The sequence below is a fragment of the Chiloscyllium punctatum genome, chromosome Y, assembly GCF_047496795.1.
Source record: "Chiloscyllium punctatum isolate Juve2018m chromosome Y, sChiPun1.3, whole genome shotgun sequence".
In the NCBI taxonomy this organism is placed as follows: domain Eukaryota; kingdom Metazoa; phylum Chordata; class Chondrichthyes; order Orectolobiformes; family Hemiscylliidae; genus Chiloscyllium; species Chiloscyllium punctatum.
The window spans coordinates 33,659-55,281 of NC_092792.1; the positions used below are offsets into that span (position 1 = coordinate 33,659).

Below are 21,623 nucleotides of genomic sequence, written 5' to 3' on the forward strand. Positions count from 1 at the left end.
CCTGTATCTCTCAAAAATATAACTTCTTGCCCTTTTCCCCTTTCTGAGTAAACTTTACCCACAGAGCTGTGCACTCTCTTGCAGCTTCTCAACTTTTTTCACTTTTCTTTTACTACTTTCAATAATGCCACTGGCTTAGCTTCTTTTACCATGTTTTCCCACAGTAAAGAGCAACATCTGTGATAGCTTTAAAGATTTTACATGTCCCACCCTCTGGCAATGAAAACACCTTTTCCCAGGGATCTCCTTGAACCAACAACAATCTAATTTATCAGTACAGTGAAAACACCTGAAGCCTTTCACCTCCTTTCCACCCTCTTGTGTTTCTCTAACCTGTGGTAAACAATTACCAGTGTTCTCTACTCTTTCATTCGTAGTGTAGGATCTTCCCATCTCCTAACTTCTGTTCATCACAGGATGAAATTCATGCACCAACATGTATTCAACTACTAACTGTGCTGCCCTTCTCACTTCCTGAACATTCTGCTCATCCATGTGAATTCTTATCATCTCTGGAAATGAGTTTTTGAATAATGTTTCTTAGCGCCTCACAGGTCTTTGCTATTTTTAAGGCCTGCAATCATCTATCAAGATGACTATAAAATTCTTTTAAATACAACAATCTGATCTTGTGCCTTCTTTGTGTTTCTGATCCACTGTCTATACACTTTTGTTACCAAGTACTTAGAGTCATACAGCCACAGAGATGTACAGCACAGAAACGGACCCTTCGGTCCAACCCGTCCATGCTGACCCAGATATCCCAACCCAATCTAGTCCCACCTGCCAGCACCTGGCCCATATCCCTCCAAAGCCTTCCTATTCATATATCCATCCAAATGCCTCTTAAATGTTGTCATTGTACCAGCCTCCACCACTTCCTCTGGCAGTTCATTCCATACACGTACCACTGTCTGCATGAAAAAGTTGCCCCTTAGGTCTTTTTTATATTTTTCCCCTCTCACCCTAAACCTATGTCCTCAAGTTCTGGACTCCCCAATCCCAGGGAAAAGATTTTGTCTATTTACCCTATCCATGCCCCTCATGATTTTATAAACCTCTATAAGGTCACCCCTCAGCCTCCGACACTCCAGGGAAAACAGCCCCAGCCTGTTCAGCCTCTCCCTATAGCTCAAATCCTCCAATCCTGGCAACATCTTTGTAAATCTTTTCTGAACTCTTTCAAGTTTCACAACAACTTTCCGATAGGAAGGAGCCCAGAACTGCACACAATATTCCAACAGTGGCCTAACCAATGTCCTGTACAGCCGCAACATGACCTCCCAACTCCTGTACTCAATACTCTGACCAATAAAGGAAAGCATAACAAATGCCTTCTTCACTACCATATCTAGCTGCAACTCCACTTTCAAGGAGCTATGAACCTGCACTCCAAGGTCTCTTTGTTCAGCAACACTCCCTAGGACGTTACCATTAAGTGTATAAGTCCTGCTAAGATTTGTTTTCCCAAAATGCAGCTCCTCGCATTTATCTGAATTAAACTCCATCTGCCACTCCTCAGCCAATTGACCCATCTGGTCCAAATCCTGTTGTAATCTGAGGTAACCCTATTCGCTGTCCACTACACCTCCAATTTTGGTGTCATCTGCAAACTTACTAACTGTACCTCTAATGCTCACATCCAAATCATTTATGTAAATAACAAAAGGTGGAGGACCCAGCACCGGTCCTTGTGGCACTCCACTGGTCACAGGCCTCCAGTCTGAAAAGCAACCCTCCACCACCACCCTCTGCCTTCTGCCTTTGAGTCAGTTCTATATCCAAATGGCTAGTTCTCCCTGTATTCCATGATATCTAACCTTGCTAATCAGTCTCCCATGGGGAACGCCGTCGAATGCCCCACTGAAGTCCATACAGACGACATCCACTGCTCTACCCTCATCAATCTTGTTACTTCTTCAAAAAACTCAATCAAAGTTTGTGAGACATGATTTCCCACGCACAAAGGCATGTTGACCATCCCCAATCAGTCCTTGCCTTTCCAAATACATGTACATCCTGTCCCTCAGGGTTCTCTCCAACAACTTGCCCACCACTGAAGCTAGGCTCACTGGTCTATAGTTCCCTGGCTTGTCTTTACCACCCTTCTTAAACAGTGGCACCACGTTTGCCAATTTCCAGTTTTCCGGCACCTCACCTGTGACTATCGATGATATAATTACCTTAGCAAGAGGCCCAGCAATCACTTCTCTAGCTTCCCACAGAGTTCTCGGAAAAATAGCTTGTTTGACATCTTCATAACCTCGAGCCCTCATCTGACAGTGCCGCAAATACCTCACTAGCTCTGCCTACCAATTTAGTCTCAAGTAGCATTACCCATAAATCCTTGGACTCCATCTGCCCAGCCAATTCTTCAAATGAAAAGGTTTCAACATCTTTATCATCAAAATGTTCTCAACAGTTTGACATATTTGAATGTGTTATCTTCTCTTTTAGATTAGATTAGATAACTTACAGTGTGAAAATTGGCCCTTCGGCCCAACAAGTCACACTAACCTGCCGAAGTGCATCCACCCAGACCCATTCCCCTACATTTACCCCTTCACCTTATGTTACGGGCAATTTAGCATGACCAATTCACCTGACCTGCACATCTTTGGACTGTGGGAGGAAACCGGAGCAAACCCACGCAGACATGGGGAGAATGTGCAAACTCCACACAGTCAATCGCCTGAGGCAGGAATTGAACCCGGATCTCTAGCGCTGTGAGGCAGCAGTGCTAACCCACTGTGCCACCGTACTGCTCGTTAATCTCCATCCTGTTAACTTGACTTTGCTGACTAAGTTGCAACTTCTCAAGTTCAAATTCTTTTTCCCTCTCCCTTTCTTCTCTATGCTCAGCTAAGAATCTTCATTTTTTTCCCTCTCTCTCGGCTCAGCGAAGTACCTTCTCTTTCTTTCTTTATCCTTTCTCTTGCTCTCTCCTTTTTCATTTTTAACTCCATTTTCCTTAATTGTAATTTAAGTTTTTTTCTAACACTACTGCACTTGTCTGTTACTCCATTACAATTTCAGCTTTATCTTTGGCTTTGGATAAACCCAAATCTAACCTATTTGTATATTATAACAGTAAGATCTTTTTTCTTCCTTCTAAAATTTCTTGGCAAAGTTGGGAATCATCTTCAAACCCCAGAGCCTCTTCAGCAATTTTAAGAGCCTTTTTTTCACTTTTAGTTTAACCAACCACAAGTAATTGAAATTAAACAAATTGTCTCACCTATATTTTATTTAAAGATCTAGGACACCAGTCAGCAAGTGTTTAAATCTATCGGGCTTTCTTCGTACCCAAACTCTCAGACTGGATCTGTCTAAATCACGATACTAAGCCCCCCAAACTGTTATAAAACTGTGTACATCATTCTGCTAATTTAAACAGACACACAGAGAAGCTCAGCTCACCTCGTTAAAGTATGAATTACAAAGAACTACCCAAATTCCACTATTTCAAGAAAAGAAACAATTTATTCTTTAACTCCAAGTAAAAAAAATTCAACAACAACTATTTACAATGTGAGCCTCCTTTATCTGATCAATTTATCTACCTCCCACTCTACAGCAAATACTGATCTGATAAAACTCCCGATTAAGTTTTATAAAAATTCAAATTTCAAAATCAGTCAGTTGTGATTATTTTCCTCTGTATTTTCCTTTGTAGATTTTCCTGCTTTCTTTTCTTCAATCTTCAGCATTACAGATTTTATATGAAAAGGTACCATTCAGAGAGTGATTCTGTTGGTGCTCTTTGCCACTTTGGTTAACCGTTCAAAATACCCAATTGTATATACCCAAAAATATCAGAGCTCATTGGTTTGAGGCCATCCAAAAACAGTAAAGTTTAAATTCAATTGGATTTTGGTAACTTGGGGCATAATTTAAACTGATTGGCCAAATACAAATTTGTTGTGTAACACAGCATCGCAGCTTTAGCTATTTGTTTTACTACCAAATATTACATTTTAAAATATTTTAAACACTCTGTGCCCTTCTATGTCTGTTCAAACTACCACACTCTCTTAAAGGTACGGTACACACCTACAACTTCATAACAATACTCTACCCAACCTCATATCATACCAAATTTTGATGCAGTTGAGAATAAAAAAGGTTATTTAAGAGTATAGTGGCATCTTGATCAGATGGGCCAATCAGTTGAGAAGTGACAGATGTGTTTTAATTTAGATTGATGAAATATTGCATTTTACTAAAGTAAACCTGGACAGTACCTCCACAGTTAATCCTAGCTGGGCTGCTGGCTATGATGGGGCTTTGCTCATCACTCTCCTATGCTTTTACTGATAGAGTGCTGGGGAACAAAGAATAAGGATAATTACAGAACAGGCCCTTCCAAGCCTGCACTGAATCATATCCTCCATCTAAACCTCAGTGTAAAGAACTTCCTACACATACCTCCCTTGAACTTTTTCACTCTCACCTTGAACTTGTGACCTTTTATAACTGACTCCCTCATTCTGGGAAACTTTTATAGACCTCAATCACATGTCCCCTCAACCTCCATCTTTCTATTGAAAATCATCCTAATCTACTCAACTCTCTCTTCATAGCTGGCACCCTCCATACCAGACAACATTCTGGTGAACCTCCTCTGCACACTCTCCAAACCTTTCACAGCCTTTTCATAATGTGACGATCAGTTTATTTGATAAGAGAGACATGAGGTGTTGGTTCATAGTTCCTGATGCTGCAGGTGGTTAAGAAGGCATTTGGCACATTTTCATTGGTTAGTGCACTGTTTATTGGAATTGAGACATAATGCTGTGCTATACAAGACATTAGTGAGTTCATGTTTAGAAAACTACAATTCTAGTTACTTTGCTGCAGGAAGAATGTTGTTAAACTACATAGTGCGCAGAAAGGATTTACAAGAATGTTGCTAAGACTGGAGTGACTGAGTTATAGGGAGATGGGATAGGCTAGGATTGCTAACCCAGAATGTCCAGGGCTGAATGTGTTAACCTTAAATGGGTTTGTAAAACCTAGGGGTACAGGTAAGGTGAATAGCCAAAGGCATGGGAAGTGTATAGGAATCCAAACAAGAGGGCACAGGTTAAGGTGAGAGGGAAAATATTCAAAAGGGATCTGAGGGGCAACTGTTATCACAGGATGATGTGTGTACAGATGAGGACCTGTTTGAGGAAGTGGCAGAAGCCGGAAAAATTATCACATTTAAAAACAGTAGGACACGTGCGTGGATTAAAACGATTTAGAGAGATAAGAGCCAAATGCAGGCAAGGATACCTGAGATGAGTAGGACTGACAGCTCTATTTCCGTAATGTCTGAGTCTTATGACTCTATATGAATCAAATCTTTATGGTCAATTTGCTAACTCTTGAAACATTCTGTCAACCATAAGCTCATTATAAATCTGATCTTAGCGTTGACCGTTCCACTGTACATTAAAATGAGACTTTATTTGAAGTTTATTTCTGAATACAGTTTTTTCAAATCAACAATGGAACTGTTTCCTTTTTGGGTAAGGGTTAGTCCATCATTTTTACTGACTGTTTGGAATGCACGATGTACATGAATGTCTGTGCAATGTTAAAGTCAGGAGGTAGACCCCCATCTTTGTGCATCTCCACATGTTTAATCATAAGGTTCAAGGTGGGACAATACTTCTGGCAAACCGTGCAGCAATACATAAGGGCACCTGAATGGGTCTTTAGATGGTTTTTGACAGTCGATCGCCCCCTGAAGAATTTGTGGCACAGCTTGCATTCATAGGGCTTCTCTCCTGAGTGGATTCGGAGATGATACTGAAACTCACTAGAATGGGAAAACCTTTTCCCACAAAATTCACATTCATACCAGTTCCCTTTGGAGTTGGCTTTGCCTTGGTTTGAGGGAAGGGTCAGAAGGGTCTCTTGGTGTACACCAGTCACATGTCCATCACTTGTAGACTCATCTGATGGTGATGTTGTTAAGGTTTTTTTGAGCCACTGGTGTGGAGTAGTTAGACCTTTTATGCCATCCAAGTTATTCCTCTTATGTATCTTCACATGGTTCTGATAAGAGGCTTCTAACCGAAACTTTCTACAGCAGAAATTACATTCGTATAAATACTCCATACCCTGGTGTGAAGCCATATGTTGCTCTAGAACAGTTCGGTCTACAAAGCTATTACCACATACAGAACAGGAAAAGATTGATATATTCATGTGGGATAAAACATGCCACATTAGGCTACAGACTGATCTATATGGCTGCTCACAGACACAACAGGAGAGACTTTTCATGTCAAGATGGGAAAGGATATGGTCTTTCACAGCAAGATAGTTTTTAGTCACTGTCTTTCCACAGACAGCACAAAACAGTTCTGTGGGAGAGCCACCAAAATTAGCTTCAGCAGGCAGGATGGTATTTGGTTGGACAATAATGTTAGCATCATGTGGCTTCCCTTTCCTGTGTCCAGCCACTTGCCACTGTGTTACAAATTTCATTTCACACATGTCACACGAGAAGAGAAAAATTCCAACGTGAGACAAAACATGGGTGATTCGAGAGCTCCTATCAGTGAACTTGGCGCCACACACAGTACACAGCCCTTCTTTTGCATCAATGTGGAGTTTACCATGTTGCCTGATCATTCCTATGTTGGCTGGCAAGACCTTGCCACACACCTGGCATGGCATACTCTTACCTTCACCATTACTATCCTTAACACAGACAAGAGTGTCATCTTCACTGTCATCTGTTAACTCGATTATTTCTTCAGAAGGACCTCTGCTCTCTTGATGGTCATCAAAATTAAGGCCATCCTGTTCAATACCATCAAACTGCATGCACTCCATTTCCTTTATTGATTGAACCTGGAGGTCGACATTGTTGCTGACACAGGAATTACTACTCTCTTTGAGAGATTCTCCAGTGACCAGTAAACTGGTTTGATTATAATATCCATTATTCTGTATTTCATACAGCTCACATGGGCCTTTATTAGAGGTCAAAGGCACATTCTCACTTGTTGTGGATTGGCTGTATTCCATCTCCAGGTTATCTTCAGTTTTTGTTGACTGTTGGTACATCACTGGCATACTTGGGCCATTTTCATTCACAAGATTTCGTTCTTCACTTTTAAAACTCTCTCCTACTTCAACCTGCATTATGTAATTTCTGTTTTGACAAAATTGTGGGCCTGGGCCCCTGGAGTCTGACATGGGGGTGTTTTGGTCATTTGAAGCCCCAGTGAGAGGTGCGTAGCCTTCGGGTGATTGATCTGTTGATTTGTTGGTTTCTGTCTTTTCCAAGTCAGGAAAGGTGGAGTAGCAAGCCTTCAGAAGATCTTGCATTCCCAGCTTCTCTGCCATCTCATAGATAACACCAACATTAATGAGATCAGTAAAAAGCTCAGCTGTATAGATAAAATTCAAGATTCTTTCAAAATTTGCTGGGGTGATGAAGTCTACCACGTATGTTCTTGCAGTATTAACCTCAGAATTCAGAAAGAGCTTCTGGAAGTAGCCAGCAGCACATGCTAGCACTGATTTGTGTGCTGAAAATGTCCTGTTGCCAACCATGATGATTACATCACACATGGTTTCGGACAACCTAAACTTATTAAGTTCCTTAAGGAGGTTATTAGGGTGGTCAGCACTGTGTAGTTTAATTCTCATACCCATCTCTGTTAGTGCTTTGGCAACTTTCACTAAAGTCAAATTGACTGGCCAATAAAGTACTTTGCTTTACATAGTTCCATGATTGTTATCTTGTATAGACAAGCCTGCAAATGAGAATAATTAAATCAGTTGGAATACAAGATTTTACAAACATAATATCCTTCCTAATTTTATCTAACTTTTCATTCCAATTCAGCAATTTAAATCAAATCTATAAAATTGACAGGCTTCAGGAACATGACATGAATTTGTATGCTGCTCTCAACATTGTATGAATGATATGGTGTATCATCACTGGACTAGTAATCCACTATCCGTGAATGTACTGGGACATGACCTCAAGTTTCAGGATAGTAGCCAGTTAATCATGAATTCAAAAGAATCTTAAATCTTAGCTTAAATGACTATCACAAGATCATGCAATCTCTATAGTGTGGAAACAGGCCTTTAGGCCCAACAAGTCCACAATGACCCTCTGAAGACCACCCAGTCTATTCCCCTATTATATTACTTTATATTTGTCCTGTCTACTCCACCAAATCCCCATCCCATCCCTGAACACTATGGACAATTTAGCCTGGCCAATTTTCCAGCACTTTATTTTTATTTCATACTTCCAACATCAGCTGTATTTACTTTGATTTAGATCACATTTGGTGGTGAAGAACGCATATCACATTTACCAAATATCCTTTAGACAGTAAATCTGCTGTTTCGTTCATTCTTGGTTGATGATATGTTAGACTTTTGAAGACTGAATGGTCAACAAGGCACTAACTTGGATCAAAATTGATAGAATGACAAAGAAAAGGAAATGATAAATCTGTTGACATCACTGCAGCTTGTAAACTCAGCTCTGCATACCAAGTAAAGTTCACTTAACTAGGTGGCACAGTGGCTCAGTGATTAGCAATCTGCCTCACAGTGCCAGGGTTTTGATTCCAACATTGGGCAACTGTCTGTATGAAGGTTGCACATTCACTTGGTGTCTGCGTGGATTTCCTGCAGGTGCTCCTGTTTCTCCCGCAATCCAAAGATGTGCAGGTGGGTGAATTGACCATGCTAAATTGCCCATTGTGTTCAGGATTGTATGGGTGAAGTATATTAGTGAGAGGTAAATAGAACATAGAACATAGAACAATACAGCACAGAACAGGCCCTTCGGCCCACGATGTTGTGCCGAACTTCTATCCTAGATTAAGCACCCATCCATGTACCTATCCAAATGCCGCTTAAAGGTCGCCAATGAATCTGACTCTACCACTCCCACGGGCAGCGCATTCCATGCCCCCACCACTCTCTGGGTGAAGAACCCACCCCTGACATCTCCCCTATACCTTCCACCCTTCACCTTAAATTTATGTCCCCTTGTAACACTCTGTTGTACCCGGGGAAAAAGTTTCTGACTGTCTACTCTATCTATTCCTCTGATCATCTTATAAACCTCTATCAAGTCACCCCTCATCCTTCGCCGTTCCAACGAGAAAAGGCCGAGAACTCTCAACCTATCCTCGTATGACCTACTCTCCATTCCAGGCAACATCCTGGTAAATCTTCTCTGCACCCTCTCCAAAGCTTCCACATCTTTCCTAAAGTGAGGCGACCAGAACTGCACACAGTACTCCAAATGTGGCCTAACCAAAGTCCTGTACAGCTGCAACATCACCTCACGACTCTTGAATTCAATCCCTCTGCTAATGAACGATAATACTCCATAGGCCTTCTTACAAACTCTATCCACCTGAGTGGCAACCTTCAAAGATCTATGTACATAGACCCCAAGATCCCTCTGTTCCTCCACCTGACCAAGAACCCTACCATTAACCCTGTATTCCGCATTCTTATTTGTTCTTCCAAAATGGACAACTTCACACTTGGCAGGGTTGAACTCCATCTGCCACTCCTCAGCCCAGCTCTGCATCATATCTAAGTCCCTCTGCAGCCGACAACAGCCCTCCTCACTGTCCACAACTCCACCTATCTTTGTATCATCTGCAAATTTACTGACCCACCCTTCGACTCCCTCATCTAAGTCATTAATAAAAATTACAAACAGCAGAGGACCCAGAACTGATCCCTGCGGAACTCCACTTGTAACTGGACTCCATGCTGAATATTTACCATCTACCACCACTCTCTGACTTCGACCGGTTAGCCAGTTTTCTATCCAATTGGCCAAATTTCCCTCTATCCCATGCCTCCTGACTTTCCGCATAAGCCTACCATGGGGAACCTTATCAAATGCCTTACTAAAATCCATGTACACTACATCCACTGCTCTACCCTCATCCACATGCTTGGTCACCTCCTCGAAGAATTCAATAAGACTTGTAAGGCAAGACCTACCCTTCACAAATCCGTGCTGGCTGTCCCTAATCAAGCAGTGCCGTTCCAGATACTCGTAAATCCTATCCCTCAGTACCCTTTCCATTACTTTGCCTACCACAGAAGTAAGACTAACTGGCCTGTAATTCCCGGGGTTATCCCTATTCCCTTTTTTGAACAGGGGCACAACATTCGCTACTCTCCAGTCCCCTGGTACCACCCCCGTTGCCAGTGAAGACGAGAAGATCATTGCCAACGGTACTGCAATTTCCTCTCTTGCTTCCCACATAATCCTAGGATATATCCCGTCAGGCCCGGGGGACTTGTCTATCCTCAAGTTGTTCAAAATGTCCAACACATCTTCCTTCCTAACAGATATCTCTTCTAGCTTATCAGTCCGTTTCACACTCTCCTCTTCAACAATACAGTCCCTCTCGTTCGTAAATACTGAAGAGAAGTACTTGTTCAAGACCTCTCCTATCTCTTCCGACTCAATACACAGTCTCCCACCACTGTCCTTGATCGGACCTACCCTCGTTCTCGTCATTCTCAGGTTTCTCACATACGCATAGAATGCCTTGGGGTTATCCTTGATCCTATCCGCCAGGGATTTTTCATGCCCTCTCTTAGCTCTCCTAATCCCTTTCTTCAGGTCCCTTCTGGCTATCCTGTATCCCTCCACTGCTCTGTCTGAACCTTGTTTCCTCAACCTTATGTAAGCCTCCTTCTTCCTCTTTACTAGACATTCAACCTCCCTCGTCAACCAAGGCTCCCTCACACGACCATTTCTTTCCTGCCTGATCGGTACATACATAAATGTAGAGTAAATGTAGAGTAATGGGGAATGGTTTGGGTGGAATACTCTTCTGAGGCTCAGTAGGGACTTGTTGGGCCGAAAGGCCTGTTTCCCCACTGTAGGGACTCTATGATTCTATGATACAAACACTTTGAGCTAGTATTAAAGGAGACTCATGGACTGGTCAAATCTCAAACTAACACAGTTGTTCACAGAATTCCATCATCATCATCCCTGAGTGCGTTCTTTCCTGTAGGACTGATAGACCAAACAAAAATGAAGGGAAGGTAAGACAATTGTGACAGAATTTTCAAAAATATTTTCAACGTTGACTGCAGACATACTTGTTCTAAAAACTACTTGAAGGAAGTACTGTGTGAGGCAAGAGAAAGGATTGTAACCTGAATGTTAGAATTCAAAGTTAATCACCAAGATCAGTAGCATCACTGCTGACTGAGTTGACTGAGTCCTAACGGACATAATTGCAGGATTGGGCAAACAAGAAACTAGATGACCCAGTCTTTAGTAATTTACCTGTCACAAATTTATCTATTCAAGTATCAAAAGGAGTTACCACCATATAGTAATATGGAGGTGAACATGTGCCTTCATCATAAACTGCAAACTAGCAATCAACCATAATATGAAAATTCATGGTATGGCATAGCAACATTTTCTATTACAATAAATGGTTTACTGAATAGCATAGGAATGTTTTATGAATAGCACCAGGCACAGCCCAAAATGTAATGTCAATTTGCAAAGCTAAAAATTAGTATTATTTATGTAGAACATAGAACATAGAACAGTACAGCACAGAACAGGCCCTTCAGCCCACGATGTTGTGCCGACACTGATCCTCATGTATGCACCCTCAAATTTCTGTGACCATATGTATGTCCAGGAGTCTCTTAAATGTCCCCAATGACCCTGCCTCCACAACTGCTGCTGGCAATGCATTCCATGCTCTCACAACTCTCTGTGTAAAGAACCCGCCTCTGACATCCCCTCTATACTTTCCTCCAACCAGCTTAAAACTATGACCCCTCATATTGGTCATTTCTGCCCTGGGAAATAGTCTCTGGCTATCGACTCTATCTATGCCTCTCATTATCTTGTATACCTCAATTAGGTCCCCTCTCCTCCTCCTTTTCTCCAATGAAAAAAGTCCGAGCTCAGTCAATCTCTCTTCATAAGATAAGCCCTCCAGTCCAGGCAGCATCCTGGTAAACCTCCTCTGAACCCTCTCCAAAGCATCCACATCTTTCTTATAATAGGGCGACCAGAACTGGATGCAGTATTCCAAGTGTGGTCTAACCAAAGCTTTATAGAGCTGCAACAAGATCTCCCACGACTCTTAAACTCGATCCCCCTGTTAATGAAAGCCAATACACCATATGCTTTCTTAACAACCCTGTCCACTTGGGTGGCCATTTTAAGGGATCTATGTACCTGCACAGCAAGATCCCTCACATCCTCCACACTGCAAGAATCCTATCCTTAATCCTGTACTCAGTTTTCAAATTCGACCTTCCAAAATGCATCACCTTGCATATATCTAGGTTTAACTCCATCTGCCACCTCTCAGCCCATCTGTGCATCCTGTCAATGTCCCGCTGCAGCCTACAACAACCCTCTATACTGTCAACGACACCTCCAACCTTTGTGTCATCTGCAAACTTGCTGACCCATCCTTCAGTCCCCTCATCCAAGACATTAATAAAAGTTACAAACAATAGAGGCCCAAGGACAGAGCCCTGTGGAACACCACTCAGCACAGACTTCCAGGCAGAATTTTTTCCTTCTACTACCACTCGCTGTCTTCTGTTGGCCAGCCAATTCTGTATCCAGACAGTTAAGTTCCCCTGTATCCCATTCCTCCTGACCTTCTGAATGAGCCTACCATGGGGAACCTTATCAAATGCCTTGCTGAAGTCCATATCCACCACATCCACAGCTCGACCCTCATCAACTTTTCTAGTCACATCCTCAAAGAACTCGACAATGTTTGTGAGGCATGACCTGCCCCTCACAAAGCCGTGATGACTGCATTTAATCAAACCATGCTCTTCCAGATGGTCATAAATCCTATCCCTCAGAATCCTTTCTAACACCTTGCAGGCGACACTCGTGAGACTTACTGGTCTGTAATTGCCGGGGATTTCCCTATTTCCTTTCTTGAAGAGAGGAATTACATTTGCCTATCTCCAGTCCTCAGGTACGACTCCAGTGGAGAGCGAGGATGAGAAGATCTTCACAAGTGGTAAAGCAATTGCATTTCTCGTTTCCCAAAGCAGCCGAGGACAAATCTGGTCCGGGCCTGGCGACTTGTCAATCTTAATGTTTGACAAAATTTTCAGCAAATCAGCTTTCTCCATCTCTATCCATTTCAGCATGCACACCTACTCTTCAAAGGTTTCATTCACTACAAAGTTCATTTCTTTCGTAAAGACAGAAGCAAAAAACTCATTTAGGGCTTCCCCTACCTCCTCAGACTTTACAGACATGTTCCCTATGCTAACCCTGATCGGTCCTATTCTTTCTTTGACCATTCTCTTATTCCCCACATAAGTGTAAAATGCCTTTGTGTTCTCCCTAATCCGTTCTGCCAAGCCTTTCTCGTGCCCCCTCCTGGTTCTCCTCAGACCATTTTTAAGCTCCTTCCTCGCCTGCCTGTAATCCTCTAGAGCTGAGCTTGACCCTAGCTTCCTCCACCTTATGTAAGCTACCTTTTTCCTTTTGACGAGAAGCTCCACCGCTCTCGTCATCCCAGGTTCCTTTATCTTACCCCTTCTTGCCTGTCTCAGAGGGACATATTTATTCATCACTTGTAACAACTGTTCCTTAAACAGTCTCCACATGTCTATAGTGCCTTTACCATGTAACAATTGCTCCCAATCCATGCTTCCTAACTCATGTTTAATCACATCATAGTTTCCTCTTCCCCAATTAAATATCCTCCCATTTTGCCTAATCCCCTCCTTCTCCATAGCTATGTAGAATGTGAGGCAGTTGTGGTCACTATCACCAAAATGCTCTCCCACCACAAGATCTGATAACTGCCCTGGCTCATTTCCAAGCACTAAGTCTAGAATGGCCTCTCCCCTCGTTGGCCTGTCAATGTACTGAGTTAGGAAACCCTCCTGAACACACCTTACAAAAACAGCTCTATTCAAATCTTTTGCTCGAAGGAAGTTCCAATCAATATTGGGAAAGTTAAAGTCACCCATTACAAAATCCAGCTAATATTGGATAAGTGGTTCCAAATCAAGCGATCAAATTAAACACTACAGACTGAAGTCACCCAAAATATCTGCTATACCCTTACAGTACACTTCCCTACGTTTCCTGATTGACGCTATCACCTACCTCACATTCTGGGTACAGCTTCCGGAATGCACTCCCAGTAAGCCAGGTTGACCTTCAATTTGATAGAAATGGTAATTGGAACTGTGTCATATCATACAGTCATAGAAATGTACAGCATGGAAACAGACCCTTCGGTCCAACTAGTCCATGCAAACTAGATATCCCAATCCAATCTAGTCCCAACTTCCAGCACTTGGCTCATATCCCTCGAAACCTTTCCTGTTCATATACCCATCCAAATGTCTTTTAATGCGGTAATTGCACGAGCCTCCATCACTTCCTCTGGAAGCTCATTCCAGACAGGCACTACCCTTTGCGTGAAAAAGTTGCCCCTTAGGTCCCTTTTATACCTTTCCCTTCTCACCCTAAACCTATGCCCTCTAGTTCTGCACTCACCCACCTCAGGGAAAAGACTTTGTCTATTTACTATAACCATGTCCTTCATGATTAAATAAACCTTTATAACATCACCCCTCGGCCTTTGATGCTCCAGGGAAATCAGCCCCAGGCCTGTACAGCCTCTCGCTATAGCTCAACTCTTCCAGCCGTGGCAACATCCTTGTAAATCTTTTCGGAACCCTTTCAAGTTTCACAACATCTTTCCGATAGGAAAGAAACCAGGATTTCAGGCAATCTTCCAATAGTTGCCCCTAACCAATGTCCTGTACAGCCGCAACATGACCTCCCAACTCCTGTACTCAATACTCTGACCAATAAAGGAAAGCATACCAAATGCCTTCTTCACTATCCTATCTTCTTGCGGCTCCACTTTCAAGGAGCTATGAACCTGCACTCCAAGGTCTCTGTTCACCAAGGTCTCTGTCCCTAGAACCTTACCATTAAATGTATAACTTTTGCTTAGATTTGCAGCATCTCGCATTTATCTAAACTCCACCTACCACTGGATAAAAGCAAATTACTGTGGATGCTGGAATCTAAAACCAAAAGAGAAATGCTGGAAAATCTCAGCAGATCTGGCAGCATCAGTAAGGAGAGAAAAGAGCTGATATTTCGAGTCTAACTGACCCTTTGTCAAAGCTTTGACAAAGGGTCAGTTAGACTCGAAACGTCAGCTCTTTTCTCTCATTACCAATGCTGCCAGACCTGCTGAGATTTTCCAGCATTTCTCTTTTGGTTTCATCTACCACTCCTCAGCTCATTGGCCCATGTGATCAAGATCCTGTTGTAATCTGAGGTAACCTTCTTCTCTGTCCACTACAATTTTGGTGTCATCTGTAAATCTACTAACTATATCTTCTATGTTTATATCCAAATCATTGATATAAATGACAAAAAGTAGTGGACCCAGGACCGATCTTTGTGGCACTCCACTGGCCATAGGTCACCACCATCCTCTGTCTTCTGGCTTCGAACTAGTTCTGCATCCAAATGTCTAGTTCTTCCTGTATTCTTTGAGATCTAACCTTGTTAACTGGTCTCCCATGGGGAACTTTGTTGAATGCCTTACTGAAGTCCATATAGATCATGTCAACCGCTGTGCCCTCATCAATCCTCTTTGTTACTTTTTCAAAAAATTCACTCAAGTTTATGAGACATGATTTCCCATACGCAAAGTCATGTTGACTATTCCTAATTAGTCCTTGCCTTTCCAAATACATGTAAATCCTGTCCCTCGGGATTTCTTCCAACAATGTTCCCACATCGATATCAGGCTCACTGGTCTATAGTTCACTGGCTCGCATCCAAATCATTTATGTAAATGACAAAAAGTAGAGGACTCACCTTTCTTAAACAGTGGCACCACGTTAACCAAACTCCAGTCTTCTGGCACTTTCACCTGTGACTATCGAATATACAAATATCTCAGCAAGGGCCCAACAATCACTTCTCTAGCTTCCCACAGAGTCCTATGATATACCTGATCAGGTCCTAGTGATTTATCCAACTTTATGCATTTCAAGATATCTAGCACTTCCTCCTCTGTAAAAGGTCATTTTTCAAGATATTGCCATCTATTTCCCCACATTCAATATCTTAGAAGCATAGAAAAGTACAGCACAGAGCAGGCCCTTAGGCCCACGATGTTGTGTCAAGACTTAATCCTAATGTAAAATATAGTAACTGAACCTACGCACCCCTCAACTCACTGTTATCCATATGCATGTCCAACAGTCGCTTAAATGTCCCCAGTGACTCTGCTTCCACCATCACCACTGGCAACGCATTCCTTGCATTCACACTCTCTGCATAAAGAACCTATCTTGAAGTCTTCTTTATATCTTTCTCCTAATATCTTCAAACTATGACTTCTCATACCAGTCAATCCTGCCCTGGGGAAAAGTCTCTGGTTGTTGACTCTATCTACTCCTCTCATTATTTTGTATACCTTGATCAGGTCTCCTCTCTTCCTCCTTCTCTCCAGAGAGAAAACTCCAAGCTTATTCAACCTTTCTTCATATGGCAAGCCCTCCAGTCCAGGCAGCATCCTGATAAACCTTCTTTCCACCTCTCCAGAGCCTCTGTATCTTTCCTATAGTAACGCAACCAGGAAAGTCCTTCTCCACCGATGCAAATTATTCGTTTAGTGTCTCCCCCATGTCCTGCGGCTCTACATAAGGGCTACTTTGCTGATCTTTAGGGAGTCCCATTTGCTCCCTAGTTACCCTTTTGTCCTTAATGTACTTGTAAAAACCCTTTAGATTCTCCTTAACCCTATTTGCTAAAGCTTTCTCATGTCCACTTTCTGCCCTCCTGACGTCCCTCTTAAATATGCTCCTACTGCCTTTACACTCATCTAAGGATTCACTCAATTTCTCCTGTCTCTCTCTGGGGTGGCACGGTGGCTCAGTGGTTAGCGTGGTTGCCTCACAATGCCAGGGACCTGGGTTCGATTTCCACCTTGCGTGACTGTCTGTGTGGAATTTGAACATTCTCCCCATGCCTGCGTGGGTTTCCTCTGGGTGCTCTGGTTTCCTTCCCCAATCCAAAGATTAGCAGGTATGGTGAATTAACCATACTAAATTGCCCATAGTCAGAGGTAAATATAGGGTAGAGGAATAGGTCAGGGTGGGTTTGTTGGGTCAAAGAGCCTGTTTCCATACTGTAGGAAATCTAATCTAATATGCTTTCTTCTTTTTCTTAACCAAACACTCAATTTCTCCAGTCATCCAGCATTCTCTCCACCTACCAGCCTTTCCTTTCACCCTGACAGGAATATACTTTCTCTGGACTCTAGTTATCTCATTTCTGAAGGCTTTCCATTTTCTAGTTGTCCCTTTACCTATGAACATCCGCCCCCAAGAACTTTTGAAAGTTCTTGCCTAATACCATCAAAGTTATTCCTTCAATTTAAAACTTCAACTTTTGAATCTGGTCTATCCTTTTCCATCACAATTTTAAAACTTTTAGAATTATGATCACTAGCCCCAAAGTGCCCCCCCTCCCAACAACTGACACCTCAGTCACCTGTCCTACCTTATTTCCCAGAGTAGGTCAAGTTTTGCACCTTCTCTAGTAGGTACATCCATGTACTGACTCAGAAAATTCTCTTGTACACTCTTAACAAATTCCTCTCTATCTAAACTGTTAACACTATGGCAGTCCCAGTCTATGTTTGTAAAGTTAAAATCCCCGACCATAACCACCCTATTATTCTTACAGATAAGTTAGACCTCCTTACACATTTGTTTCTCAATTTCCCTCTGACTATTAGGGGATCTATAATACAATTAGGAGAAAGTGAGTACTGCAGATGCTGGAGATCAGAGCGTAAAAATGTGTTGCTGGAAAAGTGCAGCAGGTCAGAGAGCATCAAAGGAGAAGGAGAATCGACGTTTAGGGCTATAGGATGCTGTGAAACTTGAAAGGGTTTAGAAAACATTTACAAGGATGTTGTCACGAATTGGAAGATATAAACTACAGGGAGAGGCTGAATAGGCTGAGACTGTTATCCTTGCAGCTTTGGAGGCTGAGAAGTGTCCTTATAGAGGTTTATAAAATCACAAGGAGCGTGGATAGGGTGAATAGACAAGGTTTTTCCCCTGGATTGGGAGAGTCCAGAACTAGAAGTGCATAGGTTTAAGGTAAGAGCGGAAAGATATAAAAGGGACCCAGGGGCAACTTCACAGAGGTTAGGTTAGGTTAGTGTGGGTTAGGATGGATTTCCGTGCTAAATTGTCCCCGTAGTGCCCAGGGATGTGCAGGTTAGGGTGGGATTGGCCGTGCTAAATTATTCCATAGTGCCCAGGGATGTATAGGTTAGGGTGGGATTGGCCGTGCTAAATTGTCCCATAGTGCCCAGGGATGTGTAGGTTAGGGTGGGATTGGCCGTGCTAAATTGTCCCGTAGTGCCCAGGGATGTGCAGGTTAGGGTGGGATTGGCCGTGCTAAATTGTCCTGTAGTGCCCAGGAATGTACAGGTTAGGGTGGGATTGGCCGTGCTAAATTGTCCCCGTAGTGCCCAGGGATGTACAGGTTAGGGTGGATTGGCCGTGCTAAATTGTCCTGTAGTGCCCAGGAATGTACAGGTTAGGGTGGGATTGGCCGTGCTAAATTGTCCCCGTAGTGCCCAGGGATGTGCAGATTAGGGTGGGATTGGCCGTGCTAAATTGTCCCTGTAGTGCCCAGGGTTGTGCAGGTTAGGGTGGGATTGGCCGTGCTAAATTGTCCCTCAGTGCCCAGGGTTGTGCAGGTTAGGGTGGGATTGGCCATGCTAAATTGTCCCCGTAGTGCCCAGGGATGTGCGGGTTAGGGTGGGATTGGCCGTGCTAAATTGTCCCTCAGTGCCCAGGGTTGTGCAGGTTAGGGTGGATTGGCCATGCTAAATTGTCCCGTAGTGCCCAGGGATGTGCAGGTTAGGGTGGGATTGGCCGTGCTAAATTGTCCCCGTAGTGTCCAGGGATGTGCAGGTTAGGGTGGGATTGGCCGTGCTAAATTGTCCCCGTAGTGCCCAGGGATGTGCAGGTTAGGGTGGGATTGGCCGTGCTAAATTGTCCCGTAGTGCCCAGGGATGTACAGGTTAGGGTGGGATTGGCCGTGCTAAATTGTCCCCGTAGTGTCCAGGGATGTACAGGTTAGGGTGGGATTGGTTAGAGGTAAGTGTAGGGTAGGTAAAAAGTCTGGATCGTTTAGTCTTTGGAGGGTCAGTTGGGCCCAATTGCCTGTTTCCACTCTGTCGGGATTGTAAATTGCAATGATAGTACTTTAACGTGTGTGTGAAGTGAGTGCCAGGAGAAGGTCTGTCTGGTGTGCAGTCAGTTGGTGTCAGGAAGCAGGTGACAGCCCTTTCTCCCTCTCCCACGAAGGCTCTGCTCCTGAACAGGTGGGAGGCCTGCACAGGTCTCATAGCGCGGCCAAGGGGCCTGAATATGCAGGTAGCCAAGAGGGAGCTCGCTTACCGCCAGGGCCATGGGCCATGGCCCGGGCCCCGGGCCCCAGGCCCCCGGCCCCCGGCCCCGGTAACAAAGGCAGAGCCTCACAAGCTCAGACATTTTGTTTTACTCGGGATGCCGAGGGCTGTCCCAGGCCGGGGGAAATAAATCCCGGTGTATCTTCACCACATCCTCTCCACACGCTTACCGGCTGGAGTACAACAAAATTACAGCCTTTTCACCACCATAGCAACATCGATATATCCAAAGCCCACAGCTGTTAAACAGTCTGTTTAAAAAACATCAAAGACATTAACCCTGAACACAACGCACCATCACTACTCAAGCCCATCTGATTAGGAGCGCCGCCCTATCGGCCAGGAGGACTCAATACATCGAGACCTAGGAGCGCCGCTCTATCAGCCAGGAGGACTCAATACATCGGGACCTAGGAGCGCCGCCCTATCGGCCAGGAGGACTCAATACATCGAGACCTAGGAGCGCCGCCCTATCAGCCAGGAGGACTCAATACATCGAGACCTAGGAGCGCCGCCCTATCGGCCAGGAGGACTCATTACATCGAGACCTCGGAGCGCCGCTCTATCAGCCAGGAGGACTCAATACATCGGGACCTAGGAGCGCCGCCCTATCAGCCAGGAGGACTCAATACATCCAGACCTAGGAGCGCCGCCCTATCGGCCAGGAGGACTCAATACATCGAGACCTAGGAGCGCCGCTCTATCGGCCAGGAGGACTCAATACATCGAGACCTAGGAGCGCCGCCCTATCGGCCAGGAGGACTCAATACATCCAGACCTAGGAGCGCCGCCCTATCGGCCAGGAGGACTCAATACATCCAGACCTAGGAGCGCCGCTCTATCAGCCAGGAGGACTCAATACATCCAGACCTAGGAGCGCCGCCCTATCGGCCAGGAGGACTCAATACATCCAGACCTAGGAGCGCCGCCCTATCGGCCAGGAGGAGTCAATACATCCACACCAAGGAGCGCCGCCCTATCGGACAGGAGGACTCAATACATCCACGCCAAGGAGCGCCGCCCTATCGGCCAGGAGGACTCAATACATCGAGACCTAGGAGCGCCGCTCTATCGGCCAGGAGGACTCAATACATCCAGACCTAGAAGCGCCGCCCTATCGGCCAGGAGGACTCAATACATCCAGACCTAGGAGCGCCGCCCTATCGGCCAGGAGGAGTCAATACATCCACACCAAGGAGCGCCGCCCTATCGGACAGGAGGACTCGATACATCCAGACCAAGGAGCGCCGCTCTATCGGCCAGGAGGACTCAATACATCCAGACCAAGGAGCGCCGCCCTATCGGCCAGGAGGACATAATACATCCAGACCAAGGAGCGCCGCCCTATCGGCCAGGAGGACTCAATACATCGAGACCTAGGAGCGCCGCTCTATCGGCCAGGAGGACTCAATACATCCAGACCAAGGAGCGCCGCCCTATCGGCCAGGAGGACTCAATACATCCAGACCAAGGAGCGCCGCCCTATCGGCCAGGAGGACATAATACATCCAGACCAAGGAGCGCCGCCCTATCGGCCAGGAGGACTCAATACATCGAGACCTAGGAGCGCCGCTCTATCGGCCAGGAGGACTCAATACATCGAGACCTAGGAGCGCCGCTCTATCAGCCAGGAGGACTCAATACATCCAGACCAAGGAGCGCCGCCCTATCGGCCAGGAGGAGTCAATACATCCAGACCTAGGAGCGCCGCTCTATCGGCCAGGAGGACTCAGTACATCCAGACCAAGGAACGCCGCTCTATCGGCCAGGAGAGCTCAATACATCCAGACCAAAGAGCGCCGCCCTATCGGCCAAGAGGAGTCAATACATCCAGACCTAGGACCGCCGCTCTATCGGCCAGGAGAGCTCAATACATCCAGACCTAGGGGCGCCGCTCTATCGGCCAGGAGAGCTCAATACATCCAGACCAAGGAGCGCCGCCCTATCGGCCAGGAGGAGTCAATACATCCACACCAAGGAGCGCCGCCCTATCGGCCTGGAGGAGTCAATACATCCAGACCAAGGAGCGCCGCTCTATCAGCCAGGAGGACTCAATACATCCAGACCTAGGAGCGCCGCCCAGTCGGCCAGGAGGACTCAATACATCCA

The 21,623-nt window shown here is 44.7% G+C and overlaps 1 protein-coding gene across 4 annotated transcripts in view; it reads right to left on the bottom strand.

Annotated features, from left to right (window-relative positions):
- LOC140471380 (zinc finger and BTB domain-containing protein 39-like) overlaps positions 1-19,817 on the bottom strand; it is a 53,469-nt gene extending 33,652 nt beyond the window's left edge. The window contains exons 1-4 of one of the 4 annotated variants that reach the window (XM_072567405.1): positions 19,685-19,817; positions 15,890-15,950; positions 14,147-14,198; positions 5,433-7,760 (exon numbers count right to left, since the gene is read on the bottom strand). In XM_072567405.1, the coding sequence (XP_072423506.1) occupies positions 5,521-7,659 (2,139 nt within the window). In that variant the 5' untranslated portion in view covers positions 7,660-7,760; positions 14,147-14,198; positions 15,890-15,950; positions 19,685-19,817 and the 3' untranslated portion in view covers positions 5,433-5,520. Of the gene's footprint in view, positions 1-5,432; positions 7,761-14,146; positions 14,199-15,889; positions 15,951-19,684 lie in introns of those variants that run through there. The other 3 variants (XM_072567404.1, XM_072567407.1, XM_072567408.1) reach the window with 3 other exon arrangements.
- Positions 19,818-21,623: the final 1,806 nt, after the last annotated feature.